This window comes from Oncorhynchus kisutch, linkage group LG14 (genome assembly GCF_002021735.2).
Source record: "Oncorhynchus kisutch isolate 150728-3 linkage group LG14, Okis_V2, whole genome shotgun sequence".
In the NCBI taxonomy this organism is placed as follows: Eukaryota; Metazoa; Chordata; class Actinopteri; order Salmoniformes; family Salmonidae; genus Oncorhynchus; species Oncorhynchus kisutch.
In genome coordinates, this window is record NC_034187.2 from 42,045,181 (window position 1) to 42,070,231 (window position 25,051).

At 43.1% G+C, this 25,051-nt stretch overlaps 1 protein-coding gene across 3 annotated transcripts in view; it reads left to right on the top strand.

Moving 5' to 3' along the window:
* wdr25 (WD repeat domain 25) overlaps window positions 1-24,380 on the top strand; it is a 37,808-nt gene extending 13,428 nt beyond the window's left edge. For all 3 annotated transcript variants that reach the window (XM_031788432.1, XM_031788433.1, XM_031788431.1), the window contains 5 exons: window positions 8,166-8,313; window positions 17,181-17,311; window positions 17,974-18,144; window positions 22,809-22,949; window positions 23,779-24,380. In XM_031788432.1, the coding sequence (XP_031644292.1) occupies window positions 8,166-8,313; window positions 17,181-17,311; window positions 17,974-18,144; window positions 22,809-22,949; window positions 23,779-24,000 (813 nt within the window). In that variant the 3' untranslated portion in view covers window positions 24,001-24,380. The remainder of the gene's footprint in view (window positions 1-8,165; window positions 8,314-17,180; window positions 17,312-17,973; window positions 18,145-22,808; window positions 22,950-23,778) is intronic.
* Window positions 24,381-25,051: the final 671 nt, after the last annotated feature.

Below are 25,051 nucleotides of genomic sequence, written 5' to 3' on the forward strand. Positions count from 1 at the left end.
CCCACTTTCCATATAAGGAGCCGTAGTCTGCTCCCATCTTCACTTCTAAGTACGTTCATCTTCCTTACGCAAAGCATGAAGAGTAATGCGGTGAGAGACCTCACTCATAATATCATAGAACCGGGGTTACATTAGGTAACCTAAAGTTCTATTTCAATTACTCGTTCGGTCACTTTGGGGATATAGCCAAACCGAGTAGCGCTCATATACTCTCTGAAGCCATGTCTGGATCGGATCAACACTCAGAAGTTCGGACAATAAGCACTATATGCTCTAACGAGGGTGTAGTGACGTCCAGTTCGTAGAACCTCACGAATGTATGGGGGGTACCCCAGCATGCCACATTATATATATCTTGAACAGAGATTCCTTGGAACAATGTCCATGATTTAGACAAGCTTCCACTATACAATGGGATAAAGCACTACTAACACAAGGGACAAACCTTGGATATCGCTGGGGCAAATCATAGGTAGTTGTGGCCTGACGCTGCATGCAGCTCTCCAACCTGTTTTGCTAATGCAATGGCTAAAGGTAAAGCAGTTTCAAGCAAGCAATCTAATTTTCACGCTTTCCAGTGGCTCGAACTGCAGATGTGAAATGGACTCAAGCACCACAATGATTGTAGGATGGGTCTAGCTGTTTGGGTACTGAGCGTAGACTACGCTAAAATGTGAGGTTGTCGTACTTGGGATCAGCTAGTTCACCCAGGAGATTACTATTCTGACTCAGGCTTCCACCATGTTATCCGGGGCGAGCATTGTTGCGCCTCATTTGACCGTAGTGCTGTGTGTTGTAAGTGTTCAGTTTTAGCTGTAGCTAGCTAATAATTCCAGGTATTTGAGTGCTTGGTTTAGTTCGTCCAGTACGGGGAAAACAATAGCCATAATGCTGAGCGAGAAGGTTCTGGCAGCTGGTTTATATGTGAGCTACTCAAAGCCTGGCCGTGGGGTCTGTACAACTCACCTAGCTAAACACATAGCTGTAGTTAGCCGCAGAACACTATTGCTCTTTACAGGCTGAAACATCTCCCACGACCATAGTACCAAGGCACAACTGGTCAACCTAGCCAGCGAGGGCGCTGGTAAGCTACATAAGGGGGAAAGTAACACTACCCAGTGTAGGTATAAGAGCTAGCTCAAAGTGTGTACTGGCGGACGGTAGCTGTGGTGCTAGCCCTGGTATTAGCTGGCTGGCAATTGCCTAGCTATTGCTTGCACACTGATAGCTGAAGAACGTGAATGGCATACTTCTTAAGTGAGCTTCGCCTAGTAGTGTTGCGTGGGCTAACTGCATCACAGCAGGGGACTCGCCCTGTGCAGTGGTAAAAGTAGCCATATCTCTGGTATGGAGACCCGGGCTATGCATCTGCTATTCGAAGCTTAGCTGTATAGCTAGCGAGTCCGTTCGCCCAGTGGGTCAGTAGTCTAGTTATATCAAGCATACTTCCCGGGGAGGGAGATCTTCACCAATACTTAGCTGTGCAGCCAGTGTTCCCTGGCGTTTAGCTAGCTAACTTAGTGTTCACGTCGAGGGTTAGTAGCCTCGTCCCTAAAATAGGAAGCTTGGGGAAGTTCCATGGCAGAAATTAGCTGAAGAGGGGTCGAAAACCGCTGTAAATCAGTGATGTTGGCTGGAGCTCCAAAGGTGCTCACCAGATTAGTGCCATAGGAGCAACAGTGTGCGAGGGCTGAAAATGTCAACAAAATGAGCACTGGAGAATTTTTTTGAAGGCCAAAAAAATAGCTAGCCACAATGAGGTTCATTTTGAGAATTCGGCTAACCTTGAAGACAACCTACTTAACTAGCTAGCTGCTTCTCAAAACAAACCTCATTGTGGCTAGCTATTTTTGGGGGGGGTCTTGAAATGTAACATCCAATCAAAATCTCCAGGCCTCCAAGGGAGTACGTGATTTGAGGTATGGGAACGCGAGAGACTAGTAGCCTAGCTATAGCAAGCACACCACTAACTGAAGAATGTGCGTTCTTTCTTAGCTAGCAATGTTAGTTTAGAGTCTGGCTAACCGAATCTCGAGTATATTTCCTTTCTTCCACTTTGGTGGGAATAAGCAACACGAAGCAGGTATCTGGGCTGGTAAGGCGAGAGCTGTCATGTGAGGGCAATCCTCAGCACGAAGCTTCTGTCCTGCGCTTGGCGGCTGAGTTCTTTACCGTCCACCTGTGAACAGTTAAGCGGAGGTCCAAGTCGATGCTGAGTAGAGGACCTTAATTTGAACCCGTGAAGAAGACGAAAGAAGTTAAGATACTACGACCCCTTATACGGGATGTCGATTGTTTCTCTATTGGCGGTTGCACCCGTCTATGACCGACTTTGTGAGACTGGATATTCCTAGACTCTGCCCCTAACAAGGCGTTACCCAAAGTGAGACACTGAAAGAGTGATTGTAAATAGAACCACCAGCTAGCTATTCATCTCATCCATAGGTCAATTGGTGCAGAAAGCGAAATATTTTGATCCAGAGCAAAAGTGCGTTTCCTGCACAGCGCCAGAGAGCATTAGCTACCTGCTACCAATGGGCTCGGTATAATTAACAATTTAAATATTAATGATGAAATTTGCCTATTCATGCAGGAGTGCAAGTGTACTGCTGCTAGGCTCCCTCTGTCACTTGGCAGACTAACTCAGACGGCAGGGCTTGTGAGTTAGTTGTCTGTTGCTGGGGATTACAGATCAGTTAGTAACACTAGATTCATAATTGTTTTCCTCATCCAATTACTTAAATAAAACCTATTTTGAGGATGCAAATTAATTGAGCCCTTATCAATATTTATTGTTTGTATGATAGACTTTAGACAGATTATTAATCTCACAAATAATTTGAATGGTCCACCCAATTGGAATATGCAATGCAAAGTTAATCCAGGGAATCCCAAATAAAAATTAGTGCCAAGCTGAGGAAGGGGGGACAGGTCAGTAGGGGACCCGGGTAGGTCAGAAGAGGACCCTATGTCCCTGGCCAGCCCTGGTCTTTTGTAGGCTACTATTTGTCATTTAGCTGCAGTAGAGAGATGTTTGTAGCTGTACACAGTCACCATGGTTACAGCAGGTGTCTGCAATACTGTTTATGTTAACATGAATACAATTTTCACATTTTTTGTTACTTAGAAACCATTAAGAGGCAGATTTTTTTTTTTTTTCATTTGCCAGGACTTTAAGTGACCAGTGAAATGGAAAATGTTGCAAACATTCATTTTCTACATTAGGCCTACACATTTTACAGCCTACTGTCAGAATTTTTCCTTTAGAGGGCAGTGTTGTTCTTACTATGATTATTTAGCTGAACTTGTTTAGATGTTGCTGTTGTTCATGATAGACGGAAATAGTATTGTACTAGTTCACCTACTCCAGTATATTTAATTTTCAGCTCTTTTTTTGTTGTGTTGCTCTGGCATTCCCTCAAATGTCTTCACTGCTTTACATTTCCAAAATATTTGCCTCTAACTTCTGTTTGGTAGGGGATTCTGTTTGGTACAGAGCAGCGAAGGAGCTTGTTCCTGAATTGACATGTCACACATTCCTGTCGACTCTCTGTGGAGTATGGGGGCTGTCATACTTCTCCATGCTCTTTCATGCTCCGTGCAGTACAGTGTTCAATAATGAAATAGAGGGAGACGGATCTGGCTCACAGATCTTCAAAGACCCTCTGTGGGTCTGGATATGCTATGGCATAGAAACTTCTCATCATTAGTTTTGGCCTTCACACATGAGACCACCCACTCAATTTCCGACGTTTCCTGAGGAGACTTTTCCAAAGGGACTGGCAGACGCTTTCTTTTGACACTGAGATGTCTCCCATGGCACCGACAGTAGGCACCATTGCCACCTACTTGAATCAGGGTTTGTCAGGTTCAGCAAGCCTCTAACCTCCAAAGGGTGAATTTGACTTATTTCTGTTGTCATTGGGCTGTTTTTGCAGCCTTCTTCTTGTCAAGTAGTAGAAACTACCTAATCACACTCGTGACAGGCTGGTGCAGTATTCCTTTGTTTCTTCACGACTAGGATCAGAGAAGCCTGCATTCAAATCACAAAATCATTCAGCTATTTCTTGCTTGAGATTGATTTATGGCACTCCAAGTTAATTAGCTAGATAAATTAATTAGCGAGTGCTGTCTTGCTTTTTTTAAACCCTCAAAATAAGCCCTAATCTACAACTGAATTAAGCCAATTTGTCAGTAAATAAAATAAAACACCTTTAAAGGTCCAATACAAGATCAAATCATTTCTGGGTGACAATTAAGTACTTTATTGTGATTTGTATTCAATGTAAAAAATAAAAAAAATGAGCAAAGAGCAATTTCTCACGAACTTCGCTAGTGCTGTCAGGGAGTGGTCTGAGAGGGGGGCAACTGAAAACTAGCTGTTATTGCCAAAGAGGTTTGGAACTCTCTCTTATTGGTCTATGAACTCGGGAGGCTAAAACTCCCTCCCACCAAAACAGGCTAACAATTCTGTCGGCCTTTTCAGACAGCCATTACACTAAAAGGGCATCATTTTCACAGTATTATTCCAACCTCAGTGTGGAAATATACGCGGAACAAAAATATAAATGCAACACGTCAAGTGTTGGTCCCATGTTTCATGAGCTCAAATAAGAGCCAAGACATTTTTCCATATCCACAAAAACCTATTTCTCTCAAAGTTTGCAAAAATTTGCTTATCCCTGTTAGTGAGCATTTCTCCTTTTTCCAAGATAATCCATCCACTTGACAGGTGTGGCATATCAAGACGCTGATTTAAACAGCATGATCATTACACAGGTGCACCTTGTGCTGGGGGAAATTAGAAGGCCACTCTAAAATGTGCAGTTTTGAGAATGCCAAGAGTGTGCAAAGCTGTCGTCAAGGCAAAGGGCTACTTTGAAGAATCTCACATATACAATTTATTTAGATTTTGTTTAACACTTTTTAAAATATTTTTTATTGGTTACTACATGATTTCACGTGTTGTTTTGATGTCTTCATTCTTCTATAATGTAGAAAATAGTATAAAAAAAATAAAGAAAAACCCAGGAATGAGTAGGTGTGTTCAATCTATTGACTGGTACCCGGTATATATAAAAGACAGAGATCATGTTTTTTACTGCACTGGGAATTTTTAAAGGGATAGTTGACCAAAATGTTTTAAAAAATCCAGTAACAAGGAGAGACTGCAATCCAGACCTGCGTTCATGACGAGTACCAATTTAAATCTTTACTTCCATATTACTTTTGGTGTTTGCTTTAGTCTGGAGGGGCTCCTCTATGGGAGGAGTTTGCAGTTTTGCAACTAATCTATTATTTCCATTTCGCTAGGGCAGCTCAATCTCTACCAACTAAACTTTTTGAAATGATTTCAAATAGTTTTTGACCCAAGGTCTGCTGCAATCCATACATTTTCTGTGTTAACCTAGACACTGTCTTCAACCGCTAAAGTTGTTAGTATGTTCTAAGTTCTATGCCCAAATGAATGCAAGCATATCAGTTTTTGGTGCATATGCACTTGTTTCCCAGCCAAAGTGAGAGGTGAACACAGAGCCTCAGATTACCCTTTCTCCCCCTCAAAAGTAATTCAATGCCATCCTAAAGGACTGTGTGGCTGCCTGGGGCCCCAATGTGGGTGGCAGCAAATAGTATGTGAGATTGTTTACACGTACAGCAGCCCAGGGATTTTACTCTGGTTTCAATTTCGCCGCCAGATCATTATCTCAGCGTGATCCTACTAGTAGATATGGATTGCCGGCTTTACCTCAATTGCCTTGTCACATTGACATTTATTCACACAGTCTGAAAATAGCATTCCTGTTGGCTCTGGAGGTGACGGTAGAGCACCAGGATGTATTCGACCAGTGGCCCTGTCATCATGTCACAGGCTCTGTCTCACTCAGGGGAGAGCGAAATATCCTTCACAAATAGCTCTAGTTCTCCACCAAAGCCATTGATCTAGGCGGACATGTTTTGTAGTTTGAGTGTTTGCTTGTGGACTTAATTTAGCACAAACCCTTGATCCAATGTGCTATTGGATGCAAAATACTTTTTAAAATTAAAGATGTTTGATCTACAGTTAAAATAAAATAAAATAAAAAAAGATCCCTCCTGCATACACTTAGCAATATGATAGTGGGGGAGGCAACTTTTTTTATTTAGGCTAATTTATTTGAATTGAGGAACCGTGAAAGAAACCGATGAGTATCTTTTCCCCTGTAATCTATAGGGAAATTGTCTAGTTTGAAACGCCCCATATTACCGATTTACTTAGGCGAAGTGTGAGTGTAGCACCCTCTTAAAGAACCATACTTTTTTCTGATACAGAATAAGCCTCTTTGTGCTCTCTCTGGGGTGTATGAGAATTCCCATTACAACCTTTAAAGTTCCTCAAAACATGACTGTCTCTAATTAATTAACCGCTGCACTGTATCCAGGGGTCTATTCACTAGGAACCAAACAGAAGCAAATGGGATGAAATGGGGAGCAAACTACCTGAATTTGTTTGCACTAGGGGTGCGCAGGTCAGCTGTTTGTTCACCTGCAATTGCTAATAACCCGTCCGTAACCACCTGACTATGTAAAAATCTGAGGCCCGCACCCGACCCTAACTCGCAAATATAAACTAGTAGACTAGATGTTTTTTGTGAGCTTAAGCTCCAATGCAGCTGGACAGTGATCCAAAACACATAATCAAGTCTACATGAAAATGTCTTAAAAGTAAAAAATTTGAAGTTTTGGAATGGCCTAGTCAAAGTCCACATCTAATCGCACTTGAGATGTGGTGTGCAAAACTCACATTTTGCAGAGTTAAAGCAGTTTTGCATGCAAGAGTGGGCAAAAATTCCTCCACGGGGATGTGATACTAATCAAAATGACAGGAAGCATTTGGTTGGAGTCATTGCATCTACAGGTGGCACAACCAGTTATTGAGTGTAAGGGGGCAATCGCTTTTTCACACAGGGGAATTGGGCGTTGCACAACTTTGTAAATAAAATAAATAGAGTAAGTAAAAACTAAGATTACACTTGTAAACTCGGGTTCCCTTTTATCTAATATTAGGTTTCTGTTGAATCTGATAACATTCCGTATAGAAAAACAAACATTTTAAAGTGTAAAAATAGAGAATCAGAAAGGGGGCAAATACTTTTTCACAGCAGCTTCTCTTCCGTCATTATATGTTGCCTTAAAAGACACAATTAACCCTTGCTCACCAAAATATCATAAATCTTTAGACTGAATGCTTTAATCTATTTGAAGCATCGGTAAAGTTTCATCTCTTCTTTCACGTTCGCAAAGACGATTAGGGACGGGAGAAAGTGCAATAAGAAAATAAAAAACGGAGATATAATATTGTTTTGACCATTTGTAAGGAAATAGAAAGCTTTGAAAACAACCCAACATGTTTCTGTTAAGATTTCAGTTCGGCTTGGATGTGGATGCATATTTTGTGTTTTAAATACTATCAGCTTTGATGCTAATAATGATGGGACCTCTACAGATGGTATCTAACTGAGCATTTGCATTCTCTCAAGATGCTGAAAGAAATTAATCATATTTCTCAACACTTTGCCTACATTTGCCATATGACTACTGCAAGAAATGCTTAATTCTGCAGGAGTTAATATGAAGGCTATGTGAGAGGTTATGGACCTATAGTCAGTGTCCAGATTTCAGTTTCCATTTAACCCATCTGAACTGGAGCACACAGTGCCCTTGACGTGCCATAGGCCTATTTGAAGACCTCATCTTGTGACTGTCAAATTTGTATAGATCTTCACAAAACATCCTCATTTACCACTTCACAATTCTTTTCCCAAAACATTACTTTTCTTGCCATCCACCTCCTTACTTTCATCTCTCCTTTCGTGCCTTTCCTCTTACTGAATTCAACTCCAACATTGTCCTTTTTGCCTCCGTGGATTGACATGAACGTTTTCTTCCTGTTACCAAAAACATTTGGCAATTGACGCACGAACAGTTAGGCCATGAAGGTATAGTTATACATTTCACAAGAATAATATAGTTGGATTTTAAGATATTGTTCTCTTTATTCAACCCGCATGCCACCTTTCATCCACATAATATTTAATGACCCTAAACCTGTCCACCCCACTGAGACTGTGGGTTCTGAGTCAACCCGCATCACTAGTTTGCACTAATGAATACACCCTGTTTTGCAGATTTGGGATGGTGCAGAGAGTGGGCAGTGCCTGCAGGTATACTCCTCCCACTCGGGGGCGGTGCGAGATGCCTGTTGGTCCCCCTGTGGGCGACGCCTCCTCACCGGCTCCTTTGACAACACGGCCATGGTGACGGACGTGGAGACAGGTGAGCAACACTCTCTGGGACAATCCAAGTCACTTGTATTTCATATTGGTGACCAAAAATGTTTTGTGTGTTTTCTTGATTAGTTTAGGTCTGCTAGTATCCCTTTTACATTACATTTCAAATCAAATCAACTTTAATTGGCCACATACACATGGTTAGCAGATGTTAATGCGAGTGTGTAGCGAAATGCTTGTGCTTCTAGTTCCGACAGTGCAGCAATATCTAACAATTCCACAACAACTACCTAATACACACATCTAAAGGGATGAAATAAGAACATGTACATATATGGATGAGCGATGACCGTGCGGCATAGGAAAGATGCAATAGATGGTATAAAATACAGTATATACATATGAGATGAGTAATGTAAGATATGTGAACATTATTAAAGTGCCATTATTTAAAGTGACTTCTCCAAGATTTGAAAAATGCCATATGTAGAAAACTATGGATAATCGTTGAGACAAATAGCATTTGATATAAGGCTGATAGTGCCCTTAAACTGGCATAGCCAACGTAAGTGAAAAATCTTGTAAAGTCCGTCCCCTTAATCCTCCTTTAATGCATATCCTATTTTCTTAAGTGTTTTTTTCCAACCGTAAACACATGTAAGTACGTGCGTTGATTTAAAGCTCTCAGTGGCTCTCCCATCTTTTAGGTCACCACATAATTAGTCGTTGCAGTGTGCACTTCCTCTCCCCGCGTGGCTGTCAATTCTGCCAATAAAGCCCTTGGATAATTGCTTCACCCGCCCATTAAATAACCTGGCAGCTCGGGGTAAGTGATCGATAGCAGATCCACAGGCAGAATCCAGCATGCCCACACACCGCCAACCCTCAGGCACCAGACTGCTGTGACATTACCTTCCTGTCGTTGGTCACGGAGTGTGTTGACTCATTTAGAGGACTGACCCAGCAAACAGGGGATGTCCTTAGGACATAAGAGGATGCTCCCGTTGGGCTCCCTTTAGGGTTTTATCGGAACAATGTCCCACAGAGCGTTCTTGAAAAGTTACATGTTTACCTCAGTTTGGTTTGAAAATAACATTACAGTAAGGACTCTTCATGACCATTTGGAATGACAGTTGGGCTCCATCAGTCAAATTTGACACTGGCAGGTCAGCACTCATGAATACCAGTATGCGATGCTTCTTTATCTGGCAGGCATGGAGACTAGGCTCACTTGCTCCCTCTACCGCCATGACTAGATTTATATCCCTCTGGATGGCGCATTTTGGTGAGGTATTGAGATAATTAGAATATCAATGCAGCAGCGTTTGTTGTCCGCGCTGACAGTCACAAATGCATATATATGTTAATAGCAGGTGGACTGAGGAGCTGGGGTGGTGTGCTTGTGTTTGGAGCATCAGCTCGTAATCAATAGATGTGATTCATTGGCTTTTGATGCTCTTCAATAAATCAGAGGCTCTCAGCTGCAACGAGAAAGGCTGGGTTCTTTAGATGATGGGCTGTCAATGTAAACAGCACAGCCCTTGGCTGTCTGGCTGGCTTTTGGAGAGCCTGCACTTAGTGCCTTCAGAAAGTATTCATACCCCTTGACTTATTCCACATTTTGTTGTTACAGCCTGAATTCAAAATGGATTAAATAAAATGAATTCTCACCCATCTACACACACTACCCCATAATGAAAGTGAAAACATGTTTTTTTATTGATAATGAAATACTGAGGTACACTAAGGTACACTACTGATGATGAGCTCCCCAAATTTCACCAGGCTCACTGTTCATTAACTCTTGGAAGTGCTTGCACAAAGGATAGTAACATCTCATCCTGTGTTCTTGGAATCTGAATATCTGGACTTGTCCAGTGCCTGCTGAGAAAGATCAGCTGACAACAGGGGAAAGTCCTTGTGGTGGCACGGAGAGACGGCTGACAGGAGGGAATAGACCCCACTGGGACAGTCATGGGGTAGCTTCCCATTTCTGTAGTTTCCCATGCGTCGCAGTATGTTGGAAACACCCGCTTTAGCTACAGAAAGTCAACATACGAGAATACCCCTAGAGTCTGCGAGAGCGGGGGCGGAAGATGACTCATCGGCTGACAACATGGTAACGACTGGACCGGAAAAGACTACGAGTAATGAGAGCACAGCACAAGAGAACACCGCAGCAACTGTCACAAGTTCTGCTGCAACAGCGGGCCACAAACAGATGCAGGTATGTGTCTGTGGTTGGAGGAAAGTTACATCACACCATGGGTTGAGGATCCACCAGAAAGAAGGAAGAGGGAAGAAGGGGTGTTTGGGTAAAGAGAGACAGAGGCCTCGCATTGATTACTTTCTGCGAAAGCGATTAAATCAGTCGAATGAACCACAGCAACTGGACGCAAACCATAGTTTGCAGTGCATCAGTACCACTGTCATGGAGGACGTAAACTCAAGCACCGAAGTAACAACTGAGGTGGAACCAACAACAGGAGTGGAACTCACCGAGCCTCCCAGACCTGCAGTCGAGAGGAGACTACCAGGGCACAGACCATATGTGAAGTGGCCCGGCGCCAGTGACAAGAAGTTGTGGGAAACAGTGAATACTGACCTTACCTTGACCCTCGAGAGACTTTGAGGCACAGTGGAGAAGAAGTTGGAGAGGATGGGGGACATTATCTATGAGTACGGGACAGAAAGATTTGGAGTGGAAGAGGCAAAAGGCGGGAGAAAGGTTCCAACCCCACCAGTTTCCAGGAGGCAACAAGAAATCAAGCGCCTCGTTCAAGAAAGGCGACAGCTTAAGAAACAGTGGAAGAAGGCCTCGGAAGTGGAGAAGGAGGGCATAGAGGCACTTCAGGCTGATATCAAAACCCGGTTGGCATCCCTCCGTAGAGCAGAGAACCTACGGAAACGCAGAAGGAAGAAAGAACAAACTAGAACTCGATTCTATAAAGATCCCTTCAAGTTCCTTAAGTCTCTTCACGAAGGAAAAAAGTAGAGCTCTAAAAACAACAAAGAAAGACCTAGAGGAGCACCTGAGAACAACAAACTTTGACTCAAAGCGACATGAACATCTGGCCATCCCATCAGATATCCCACCCATTGAACCCCCGGAACATCATATTGAGACCAGCCCTCCGACATGGAAAGAGGTGGAAAACACAGTTCGAGGGGCAAGAACAGCATCAGCCCCGGGGCCAAATGGAGTCCCGTACAAAGTGTATGTATAAGAACGCACCAGACGTCCTGAGGTTCCTCTGGAGGCTTATGAGAACAGCTTGGAAAAATAAGATAATACCCAAAGTGTGGCGTAGGGCAGGCGGGGTCCTGATCCCTAAGGAGAAGGATGCAGTGAACATCAGCCAATTCCGCCCAATCTCCTTACTGAATGTCGAGGGTAAAATCTTCTTTAGGGTCATTGCCCAGAGGATGGCCGAGTACCTGCAAAGGAATGCGTACGTCGATACATCTGTACAGAAGGCAGGAATATCAGGGTTCTCTGGCTGCTTGGAACATTCCAGCATGATCTGGCACCAGATCCAAATGGCCAAGGTGGAGAAAAGGGACCTCCATGTAGTCTTTCTCGACCTCGCCAATGCATTTGGCTCTGTGCCCCATGAACTCCTGTGGTCTGCCTTCAGATTTTTCCACATACCGGACACCATCACAACCCTGGTGAAGTCGTACTTCCAGGATCTGCAGTTCTGCTTCACCACCTCAGAGTTCACCACCTCATGGTGCCTGAATGTAGGTATAATGGCAGGATGTACCATTTCTCCATTGGCATTCATAATGGCAATGGAGGTTATCATCAGATCCTCAAAATGGGTTGCTGGTGGACAGCGAGTCTATTCTGGTTTCCGCCTCCCTCCACTCAGAGCCTACATGGACGACATTACAACATTGACCACCACTGTCCCATGCACCAGGAGACTGCTCAGAAAACTCGAGAACATCAGCTGGGCCCGTATGAAGATTAAACCATCCAAGTCACGCAGCATCTCGATTGTGAAGGGAGTACTCTCTGACCTGAAATTCTTCATCGGAGATGACCAAATCCCAACAGTGTCTGAGCAGCCGGTAAAAAGCCTTGGAAGGTGGTATGATGCAAGCCTGAAGGACAAAGACCAGGTGCAACAGCTGCGCAAAGACATCAGTAGTAGCCTACAGTCCATCGACAACACCCAGCTACCTGGAAAGTTAAAGGCCTGGTGTCTGCAGTTTGGTCTCCTACCCCGGGTGTTGTGGCCCTTAGCAGTGTATGAGGTTCCAATCTCAACAGTGGAGAAGATGGAAAGAGGAGTCACAGGCTACTTAAAGATGTGGCTCAGAGTTCCACGATGCCTTACCACCATCGGCCTCTATGGAGATGGTGTCCTCAAGCTGCCCCTCACCAGTCTAACAGAGGAATTCAAGTGTTCAAAAACCAGGCTCCAGATGACACTGAATGAATCTCGAGACCCAGTGTTGAGCAACAACGCACCGACCTTGGCAACTCCTCAAATGGAGGCCAGGAAAAGCAGTCCAGGAGGCAACAGCAGCCCTCAGACATGCTGACATTGTGGGTCATGTTCAGCAAGGGAGAGGAGGCCTTGGGCTAACTAGCCGTGCTGCTTGGAGTAAGGCCACTGCACCAGAGCGGCAGAAGATGGTAGTGCAGGAAGTACGCCATCAGGAGGAGGCTGCAAGGTGGGCCAAGGCAGTCTCTCTTTCCAAACAGGGACAGTGGACTCGATGGGACAGTGTGGAGAAGAGGAAGATCAGCTGGAAGGATCTGTGGGCCATGGAAGCGAGGCGGTTGAGCTTTTCCATCAGAGCAACATATGACGTCCTTCCAACTCCAGTTAATCTTCACCAATGGTATGGTGAAGATCCGGACTGTGCCCTCTGTTCCATGCCAGCCAACCTCAGGCACATTCTCACAGGGTGTAAAACAAGCCTCACCCAAGGACGCTACACTTGGCGTCACAACCAAGTCCTTAAAAACCTTGCGTCCGCCCTGGAGGACAAGCGAGCTGCCACCAACTCCCTACCACCCCCAGCAGCATCAAACCCCTTACGGACAAACTTTGTCCGCGAAGGGGCTAAACCACCGAAGCGCGGCTCGACACCATTAGAGCGAGACCAGCTGCGCTGACTGGAAAATGCTAGCTGACATTGGCCGGCAACTTGTGTTTCCTCCGGAGATCGCAACCACCACCCTAAGACCTGACATGGTGCTCTGGTCCCGTTCGCTCAAGAAGGTCTTCATCATTGAGCTCACAGTACCCTGGGAGGACTCAGTAGATGAGTTATGAGCGAAAGCATCTGCGCTATGCCGATCTAGCTGCCGAAGCACGGCATCATGACTGGAACACAGAAGTCCGACCAGTGGAGGTGGGCTGCAGAGGTTTTGTGGCAACATCTACAACCAGACTGCTTAGAGACCTTGGAATTAAGGGCCAGAGCCAGCGTTCGGCAATCAAAGCTGTATCGGAGGCGGCAGAAGGCAGCAGTCAGTGGCTCTGGATGAAGAGGAAAGACCCCAGCTGGGCCCCGAAGTGACAGGGCCAGGAGGTATGCGGTCAACAATGCTTGACTCAGGGAGGAGGACGCCCCTGCCATGCATAGTCCCATGGGATGTTGGCTATCATCAACAAGGCAACTCCTATGACTAATTGGGAATGGGACGCAAGCGTAGGATTGATCACCCTGTCGCTGGCCGCCTTTGGGGAGGGTGTATAGTGTGAAAGGCCGAAACACCCTAGGAACCAAAGGTACACTACTGACGATGCGCTCCCCAAATTTCACCAGGCTCACTGTTCATTAACTCTTGGAAGTGCTTGCACAAAGGATAGTAACATCTCATCCTGTGTTCTTGGAATCTGAAATATCACATTTACATGTATTCACACCCCTGAGTCAATACTTTGTAGAAGCACTTTTGGTAGTGATTACAGCTGTGAGTCTTTCTTGGTAAGTCTAAGAGCTTTCCACACCTGGATAGTGACAACATTTGCCAATTTAAAAACTATTATTTTCAAAATTCTTAATTTTTATTTATATTTATATATTTTTTTTTTACCCCTTTTTCTCCCCAATTTCGTGGTATCCAATTATTTTAGTAGCTACTATCTTGTCTCAACGCTACAACTCCCGTACGGGCTCGGGAGAGATGAAGGTTGAAAGTCAAGCGTCCTCCGATACACAACCCAACCAAGCCGCACTGCTTCTTAACACCGCGCCATCCAACCCGGAAGCCAGCCGCACCAATGTGTCTGAGGAAACCGTGCACCTGGCAACCTTGGTTAGCGCACACTGCGCCCGGCCCGCCACAGGAGTCGCTGGTGCGTGATGAGACAAGGATTTTCAAAATTCTTCATGCTCTGTCAAATTGGTTGTTGATTGTTGCTAGACAACCATTTTCAGATCTTGTCATAGATTTTCAAGGAGATTTAAGTGAAAACTGTAACTAGCTTATGGTAGATAAACTAACATTAAATTCTCTGGCAACAACTCTGGTGGACATTGTCAACATGCCAATTGCACGCTCCCTCAACTTGAGACATCTGTGGCGTTGTGTGACAAAACTGCATGTTTTAGAATGGCCTGTTATTGTCCCCAGCACAAGGTGCACCTGTGTGGATGGATTATCTTGGAAATGGAGAAATGCTCACTAACAGGGATGTAAACACGTTTGTGAATTTCTTTTTATGGGTATAATAATAAATATTAATATTATTTTGCAAGGCATTGGAAAACCTCTATGGTCTTTGTGGTTGAATCTGTGTTCAATATTCACTGCTCGACTGAGGGACATTACAGATAATTGTATGTGTGGTTGTACAGAGATGAGGTAGTCATTCAAAAATCATGTTAAACACTATTATTGCACACAGTGAGTCCATGCAACTTATTATTTGACTTTGTAAGCATATTTTTAATCCTGAACTTATTTAGGCTTGCCATAACAAAGGTGTCCGGTATTTATTGACTCAAGACATTTCAGATTTTAATTTGTAAACATTTAAAATTGTATAATTTTTTTTTAAATGCAGGCTGTAACACAACAAAATCTTGGAAAAGTCTGAATAGTTTTCGAAGGCACTGTACATTATCTGACCCCTTAATCTGGACCGTTGAGGTCAAGGTACCACAACACATGCTTTGGCCATTTGTTTGCATTCAATGGTACCATGCTTCCACCTTTTCTTTCTTTTTTTTTTGAATTTTTGTTAGTAGTTACCATCTTGTCTCATCACTACAACTCCCGTACGTGCTCGGGAGAGACGACGGTCGAGAGCCATGTGTCCTCCAAAACCCATCCAAGCCGCACTGCAGCGCGCATCCATCCCGGAAGCCAGCCGCACCAATGTGTCGGAGGAAACGCCGTGCACCTAGTGCACTGAGTCCTAAAGCATTCATATTTGGCCTACAGAATGACCGTCACAGTTCAGTAGCAATCGAGAGTTGGAGGGATGGATTAAATGCATTTTATTTGAAGGGCATTAGTGAGAAGTGGCAGCTGCTTTTTGGGCTTTTTAAAATTTTATTCACAGGCAGTGGTTTACAACAGAAGCTGTAACTCCACTTTGAAAGCATCCACTTTCATACATTATGCTTTTGCCTTCAGCCATTCATCGTGTTTTTGGACGATTCTTCCTTCTGGGACGAATGTATGTGAAGTGGTCATAATATCATATGTAGCTCAACCACTTGTGTCCTGCTTTTTGTAGTTTCTCTAATGAAAGATTTTTAATTTTTTTTGCTCCATCTATCTTCAATGTCCTCTCTCTCTCTCGTATCATGTAGGCCAGGGCTGTGGATCATATGGCTAGGAGTTCAGAGACCAGCTCTAGCACAGAGATCGGTCCCCTCCCCTTATCTTCAAACTCCGCTAAGCTAATCAATGTTTCTTAATTAAAACCCAAAAGGCCTTATTTGTTATGCAAACGAGGCTGGTTTCTCATAGTCTCCCCAAACATTAGCTTTGAATCTCGATGACAGATCTCAGGTCCCTCCCAAATCACAACCATTAAAGGCAAAGATGTGAAATGCACCCCGCCTGGCCACACGCCTGAAGAAATATTCCACAAACTTTGCTGATCAATAGGACAGGAACTCGCTCTCCCCAATAAATAAGCGAGTCCCTTGTCTGTGGTTATTTGTGGTAACACTTTCTCATTTAAACAAATTTGTGTGGAAATACACATTTTAAATATGGGGTGGTGTTTTGTCGGGCACTTACTAGAATTTAACACTTTTGAGGGAGTCTTTAACACTGCTTATAGAAGTCTTGGTTGTGTGTGGGATTGATTTTAGAGGAGTCGCATGGCCCTGAGGTACATTTCACATAGCCTTTGACATGTCTGCTGCCTGGGTATAGTCTGGAACGGTCCCCATGCAGGTTTGTGCTGTTGTGATTATATTTAAGCCCTGAAATGTTTGTTTTGAAGCTCAACATCACTATAATTTAATAAGGAAAAGCTTGTTGACACTTGCTGGCCAAAACAGTGGATTTTTGTTTAGTTATTTAAATATCTTTATCATTTCTTTGTCTGTTTTAAATGAGCTTTTTATCTGGACTTTTTTACGTGTGTGTGAGAAAAGCTGCTATTGGTTTTCAAATACTAATTTGTTCTGCATGGTTAAGGGCATAGTTCCAAAAATATCACAGGACTTTCCCAAATGTCTCGTACTTTATTTGGATATCACTGATTCATTGTGCCAAAACATTGTGCTAACTGGGTTTGTCATATATGATGTACATTATGGGGTGGCGCAGGACCTTCCTTGATCTGAGGGCTCCTTTGACTTTGAAGTGGCTCTGTGTCCAATTTCTCTGTCATGTATGCTTTATCCAAGCTGTTATTTTTCCGTACTCCTCTCCTGTTTGCTAGAGGTTTGTGGTGGTGGTTTCTGTGTTTGGTTCCTCAGGACAGCAGATCGTGAAGGTGGGGAACCAGTTCAAGGTGATGTGCTTGGCAGTGCAGCCCAACGACCCTGAAGTGTTCCTGTGTGGGGGTTACAGCGCAGAGGTCAAGGCCTGGGACGCCCGTACCTGCAAGGTCAGCCGCATCTCTTCTCTCCAGCACCATAGGCCTATCCCTGTTAGACCTGGATTCAAATAGTATTTGTTTTCTTTGAAATACTTTCATAATGGAAACAATAGAATAGTCCCAAAAGTGTAAACCTCCTCCACCTGGCACTCTAGGCAGGCTCTGTCAAACACTCAATTTGATATTTGTTCCCAGATCTGATCTCTCGCTGTGGCTGTCCGTCACCGAGAGTCATCTGAGCGAACAGCACTGTCGAGGCATGCTAATCTACACTGTGGTACACTACACTGTGGTACACTGAGTTCAGACTGGCATGTTCCCAATTGCCTAGCCACTAGTACATTTTAATGACAAAGTAATTTTTTCTGCCAGTAGGTGTCAATGTACACTACTGTTCAAAGAATTTTTGGGTCACTTAGAAATGTACTTGTTTTTGAATGAAAAGCAATTTTTTTTGTCCATTTTAAAATAACATCAAAATTGATCAGAAATACAGTGTAGACATTGTTAATTTTTCAAAAACAAGGACATTTCTAAGTGTCCCCAAACTTTTGAACTGTAGTGTATGCTGCAGAGGAATTGGAGTAGTCATATCTGTAAGAGGATCCAAGCTTCACAACATGCAGTATTTATTCAACCTTCAATTTATGCCCTATCTTCTGTGTTCCCAGGTGGAGAGGGTGTACAGGGCACGGATCCAGCAGACTCTGGCCATCCTGTTCCTGACCGGGGGCAGGGAGTTTGTGACCAGCAGTGACTCGGTCAGCCGGGACTCTGCCGAGCGCACGCTCATTGCCTGGGACTTCCAAACCACCGCTAAGGTCTCCAATCAGATCTACCATGTAAGTAAGAACAGGGTCGTGTTCAGTAGGGCATATCCAAGCAATTTGCAGAGTTTCTTTTTGGACAATTTCAGTTAGTACCCCCCTAGTTATCGCCGTTTCAAATTGTTGTCTCCCAACAGGACAAGGCCTAGATAGCTTGTCTCATCCCAGCCATGTTGTCCCTGCTATTGCAAACACACTGTGCCTGTAAGAAGCAAATAAAATCTCTTAACTAGTCATAAAGTACTTAGTCAATCTACGATTGGTAAATCATTTTTTTAAACTTTTAAATTAATTAATTATATATACAGTGGGGCAAAAAAGTATTTAGTCAGCCACCAATTGTGCAAGTTCTCCCACTTAAAAAGATGAGAGGCCTGTAATTTTAATCATAGGTACACTTCAACTATGACAGACAAAATTAGAAAAAAAAATCCAGAAAATCACATTGTAGAATTTTTTATGAATTTATTTGCAAATTATGGTGGAAAATAAGTATTTGGTCACCTACAAATAAGCAAGATTTCTGGCTCTCACAGACCTGTAACTTCTTCTTTAAGAGGCTCCTCTGTCCTCCACTCATTACCTGTATTAATGGCACCTGTTTGAACTTGTTAACAGTATAAAAGACACCTGTCCACAACCTCAAACAGTCACACTCCAAACTCCACTATGGCCAAGACCAAAGAGCTGTCAAAGGACACCAGAAACAAAATTGTAGACCTGCACCAGGCTGGGAAGACTGAATCTGCAATAGGTAAGCAGCTTGGTTTGAAGAAATCAACTGTGGGAGCAATTATTAGGAAATGGAAGACATACAAGACCACTGATAATCTCCCTCGATCTGGGGCTCCACGCAAGATCTCACCCCATGGGGTCAAAATGATCACAAGAACGGTGAGCAAAAATCCCAGAACCACACGGGGGGACCTAGTGAATGACCTGCAGAGAGCTGGGACTAAAGTAACAAAGCCTACCATCAGTAACACACTACGCCGCCAGGGACTCAAATCCTGCAGTGCCAGACGTGTCCCCCTGCTTAAGCCAGTACATGCCAGTACATGAGAGCATTTGGATGATCCAGAAGAAGATTGGGAGAATGTCATATGGTCAGATGAAACTAAAATATAACTTTTTGGTAAAAACTCAACTCGTTGTGTTTGGATGACAAAGAATGCTGAGTTGCATCCAAAGAACACCATACCTACTGTGAAGCATGGGGGTGGAAACATCATGCTTTTGGGCTGTTTTTCTGCAAAGGGACTGATCCGTGTAAAGGAAAGAAGGAATGGGGCAATGTATCGTGAGATTTTGAGTGAAAACCTCCTTCCATCAGCAAGGGCATTGAAGATGAAACGTGGCTGGGTCTTTCAGCATGACAATGATCCCAAACACACCGCCCGGGCAACAAAGGAGTGGCTTCGTAAGAAGCATTTCAAGGTCCTGGAGTGGCCTAGCCAGTCTCCAGATCTCAACCCCATAGATAATCTTTGGAGGGAGTTGAAAGTCCGTGTTGCCCAGCAACAGCCACAAAACATCACTGCTCTAGAGGAGATCTGCATGGAGGAATGGGCCAAAATACCAGCAACTGTGTGTGAAAACCTTGTGAAGACTTACAGAAAATGTTTGACCTCTCTCATTGCCAACAAAGGGTATATAACAAAGTATTGAGAAACTTTTGTTATTGACCAAATACTTATTTTCCACCATAATTTGCAACTACAGTGCCTTGCGAAAGTATTCGGCCCCCTTGAACTTTGCGACCTTTTGCCACATTTCAGGCTTCAAACATAAAGATATAAAACTGTATTTTTTTGTGAAGAATCAACAACAAGTGGGACACAATCATGAAGTGGAACGACATTTATTGGATATTTCAAACTTTTTTAACAAATCAAAAACTGAAAAATTGGGCGTGCTAAATTATTCAGCCCCCTTAAGTTAATACTTTGTAGCGCCACCTTTTGCTGCGATTACAGCTGTAAGTTGCTTGGGGTATGTCTCTATCAGTTTTGCACATCGAGAGACTGACATTTTTTACCATTCCTCCTTGCAAAACAGCTCGAGCTCAGTGAGGTTGGATGGAGAGCATTTGTGAACAGCAGTTTTCAGTTCTTTCCACAGATTCTCGATTGGATTCAGGTCTGGACTTTGACTCGGCCATTCTAACACCTGGATATGTTTATTTTTGAACCATTCCATTGTAGATTTTGCTTCATTGTCTTGTTGGAAGACAAATCTCCGTCCCAGTCTCAGGTCTTTTGCAGACTCCATCAGGTTTTCTTCCAGAATGGTCCTGTATTTGGCTCCATCCATCTTCCCATCAATTTTAACCATCTTCCCTGTCCCTGCTGAAGAAAAGCAAGCCCAAACCATGATGCTGCCACCACCATGTTTGACAGTGGGGATGGTGTGTTCAGGGTGATGCGCTGTGTTGCTTTTACGCCAAACATAACATTTTGCATTGTTGCCAAAAAGTTCAATTTTGGTTTCATCTGACCACATGTTTGGTGTGTCTCCCAGGTGGCTTGTGGCAAACTTTAAACAACACTTTTTATGGATATCTTTAAGAAATGGCTTTCTTCTTGCCACTCTTCCATAAAGGCCAGATTTGTGCAATATACGACTGATTGTTGTCCTATGGACAGAGTCTCCCACCTCAGCTGTAGATCTCTGCAGTTCATCCAGAGTGATAATGGGCCTCTTGGCTGCATCTCTGATCAGTCTTCTCCTTGTATGAGCTGAAAGTTTAGAGGGACGGCCAGGTCTTGGTAGATTTGCAGTGGTCTGATACTCCTTCCATTTCAATATTATCGCTTGCACAGTGCTCCTTGGGATGTTTAAAGCTTGGGAAATCATTTTGTATCCAAATCCGGCTTTAAACTTCTTCACAACAGTATCTCGGACCTGCCTGGTGTGTTCCTTGTTCTTCATGATGCTCTCTGCGCTTTTAACGGACCTCTGAGACTATCACAGTGCAGGTGCATTTATACGGAGACTTGATTACACACAGGTGGAATGTATTTATCATCATTAGTCATTTAGGTCAACATTGGATCATTCAGAGATCCTCACTGAACTTCTGGAGAGTTTGCTGCACTGAAAGTAAAGGGGCTGAATAATTTTGCACGGCAAATTTTTCAGTTTTTGATTTGTTAAAGTTTGAAATATCCAATAAATGTCGTTCCACTTCATGATTGTGTCCCACTTGTTGTTGATTCTTCACAAAAAAATACAGTTTTATATCTTTATGTTTGAAGCCTGAAATGTGGCAAAAGGTCGCAAAGTTCAAGGGGGCCGAATACTTTCGCAAGGCACTGTAAATTCATAAAAAATCCTACAATGTGATTTTCTGGATTTTTTTTCCCTCATTTTGTCTGTCATAGTTGAAGTGTACCAATGATGAAAATTACAGGCCTCATCTTTTTAAGTGGGAGAACTTACACAATTGGTGGCTGACTAAATACTTTTTTGCCCCACTGTAAATACCCATTGGTTCTTGAAGAATATAACATAGAAATGTAGCTTAGTTTATTTGTCATACCCCATCAGAACTGAAAATATTAGATTGTTTTACTCCAATGTTAGTCGTAAATGTAAATAAACACAATATAGCCTCAAAGCATGAATAAAACTATACTGTTACAAAAATATAAACGCAACATTCAACTATTTTACTGAGTTAAAATTCATATAAGGAAATCAGTCAATTGAAATAAATATATTAAGCTATAATCTATGGTTTTCACATGACTGGTCAGGAAGCCATGGGTGGGGCGTAGAAGGGCATAGGCCCCACTGACTGGGGAGCCAGGCCTAGCCAATCAGAATGAGTTTTTTTCCCCACAATGGTTTATTACAGAAATACATTCTCAGTTTCATCAGCCTTCCTGGTGACTGGTCTCCGATGATCCCACAGGTGAAGAAGCCGGATAAGGGGGTTCTGTGCTGGCGTGGTTGGACTTAGAGCCAAATTCTCTAAAATGACATTGGAGGCGCCTTAGAAATTAACATTCAATTCTCTGACAACAGCTCTAGTGGACATTCTTGCAGTCAGCATGCCAAATGCACACTCCCTCAACTTGAGACATCTATGGCATTAGGTTGTGTGACACGACTGCACATTTAGGTGGTCTTTTGTCCCCAGCACAAGGTGCACCTTTGTAATGATAATGCTGTTTAATCGGCTTTCTTGATATGTCACACCTGTCAGGTGGATGGATTATCTTGACAAAGGAGAAATGCACATTTTTGAGAAATAAGCTTTTTGTGCATATGGGAAGATTTCACGATGCCTCGTGAAACATGGGACCGACACTTAATATGTTGTTTTATATTTTTGTTCAGTATACAATGTTGATATCATGGATGGTAAGTCCTTGCATCCATAACTATGTTTATGAATTTGAGTAGTTACATTTTTCTAGCCTCTATCCTTCAGCTTTTTACTAAAACAGTAACTTTAAAGCTCTGTTTTTGTTTTCCATAATAGTTGGATACTACATTTTTCCTCTCCCTGTAATGTATGTAAATGTCAGTCCATGCAGCCATATGTCTTATTGACTATTTAAGTGCATGTGGGTGGTTTTTATGGCAGAAAATACAGATGGTACCATTTGAGTATGAATGCCAAGCCAGTTGAATGCGTTCTGACCTTCTCCCATTCACTTGATTGAATCCAGGAGCGGTACACGTGCCCCAGCCTAGCCCTTCACCCCCAGCAGGACTCCTTTGTAGCGCAGAGCAATGGCAACTACATGGCCCTATTTTCTACCCAGCGCCCATATAGAATGAACAAGAGGAGGCGGTATGAAGGACACAAGGTCAGTGGTGATGAGGCTGTACGGTTGCATGGGAGATCCATACGCTCTACAAACCGCTCTATAGCTAAAAGCAGTAGTCCCTCTGGTCTGTCATTTACAGTCCTCTACAAACGCACATGGTTAAACAAAAACAATTACACCGATGAGTCACATATAGAACGTGACATTCAGATATGTTATACAAATATTAAAGGGACCTGCTGAGGTTTTGCTGTCAATATTTGTCTTACGAGTGAGTAGCCTTCGGCTAGCTATAGAAAGCAGCTGCAACTTTAGTGTAGTTTCAACGTTGGTCCTTTGTGTAAAAACATGGTCTGTCTGCTAAACGGTGCTAATATATATATATATATATATATTTTTACATTCCAATTAGAATAAACATGTCATTTATTTGTTTCTGCATGTTATTTCCCCTGTGTGGGAATGATATGCTAAACAGTACTGAGATGTGTATTACTAACAATAGACATAGGTGGTCTTTATCTTAAATCCTCTCATGTGCATGACGGAGGTAATAAAACAGTGTGAATAGGAAATGCATGCAAAGCAGTAATAACAATAATAATTGTTTGGGCTTTTCCACCAGGTGCTCTAACTACTATAGGGGGAGTCTCAAGCAGACAGTAGAGGATTGCAACCTCAATGCAATCTCGAGCTGCATTATTGTAAACTTGTATTTCATGAATAGCCCATTCCTATCTGAATTTTGATAATTTTTTGCACTGCAAGTGTCCGATTTGAAGTAGAAAATGTGGGCCCGGGTCATTTGCGATGTGTGTGTATAGTGTGTAAATTGATTTCATTGCTAATGTAAGGTGTGATGGTTTAGGTTGAGGGCTATGCGGTGAGGTGTGGCTTCTCTCCGGATGGGTCCATACTGGCCACGGGCAGCTCCACAGGCTCCGTCCACTTCTACGACCAGCAGAGTGCTCGGACGCTGCACACGCTGCTCGCACACCAGCAGGCATGCATGTGTGTGTCTCTGCACCCTGTGCTGCCCGCTGTGGTGGCAACGTGTGACTGGGGTGGCGAGCTCAGGATCTGGCAGTGATTGGCACAAAGAAGGGGAGGAATTATAACACCCAGACACTACAAACATCCAGGCATCCTTCCTATCCGAGCTGCCGGAGAGAAAAGAAACTGCTCAGGAATATTTCCATAAGGGCAATTTACTCTTCATACTGAAATTTGCTTCCATTCAAATACATACCTGTTGACCAAACTGCTGGCAGTTGTCTATTGCTTAGCTTATATCATAACTTCAATCAAATGTCAAGGCAAAAATGTAAAATATACTTTGGTACCATAGCTTACTCAGGAATTAGTGTACAGGATTCTTACTCTCATTGTAAATGAACGACGTGATGACCCTGTTTGTCACAGCTATAATAATATAATAAAAGTACTGACCTAATTCTACATTCATTGTCATGTGTTGTACTGTGTGTGGTCTTTGTAGAAGATGATCATTTGCAGTCAGGGGCACATTACAGTGTAGAGGATCAAAGACAGGTTTTCTTAATTAACATTTCAAAGGGTACATTTTTAAAAGCTTGGAGTTTATTATCATCAGACAGTAGTGGGTATGGATGCAGCTCTAGCCCGTCTGCCATATTAAGTCACTGACCGAATTGCAAAGCAAGTCAGAATTATTCTCTAAATTCAGCAGCTTGTATATTTCCTCTACCAATAGTAATTTGGTAACTAAAGAAACTTTTCAAAGGAATGTCCATGCTTGTCAATCATAAGTATTCCCCAAGGCCAGGTAACAATGATTAAATCAACTGAAGGTGTAAAATGTTTGAATATTTGTGTGCCTAAATACATCTAGCTGTTGGTAGTGAGTGACATCTAAATACCTAAGATTAAATGTAACGGATAATGTCAAATGCAACAATTACATTTTACAAGATTATAGTGTATTTTACTTGAGATTACCTCCATTTTAACTGCTGATATTCCGTTTGTCCTCCTCTTCTCACCTGTGTATGTCTGAGCGAGGCAAGGCTCCAAACTGTTCAGTCTGGTCGACCTGCCACCCAGTTTACTTCCCTTAATCTAGGGCCGATCCTGGACGTGCCCCCAATCTAGGACCAGAAATT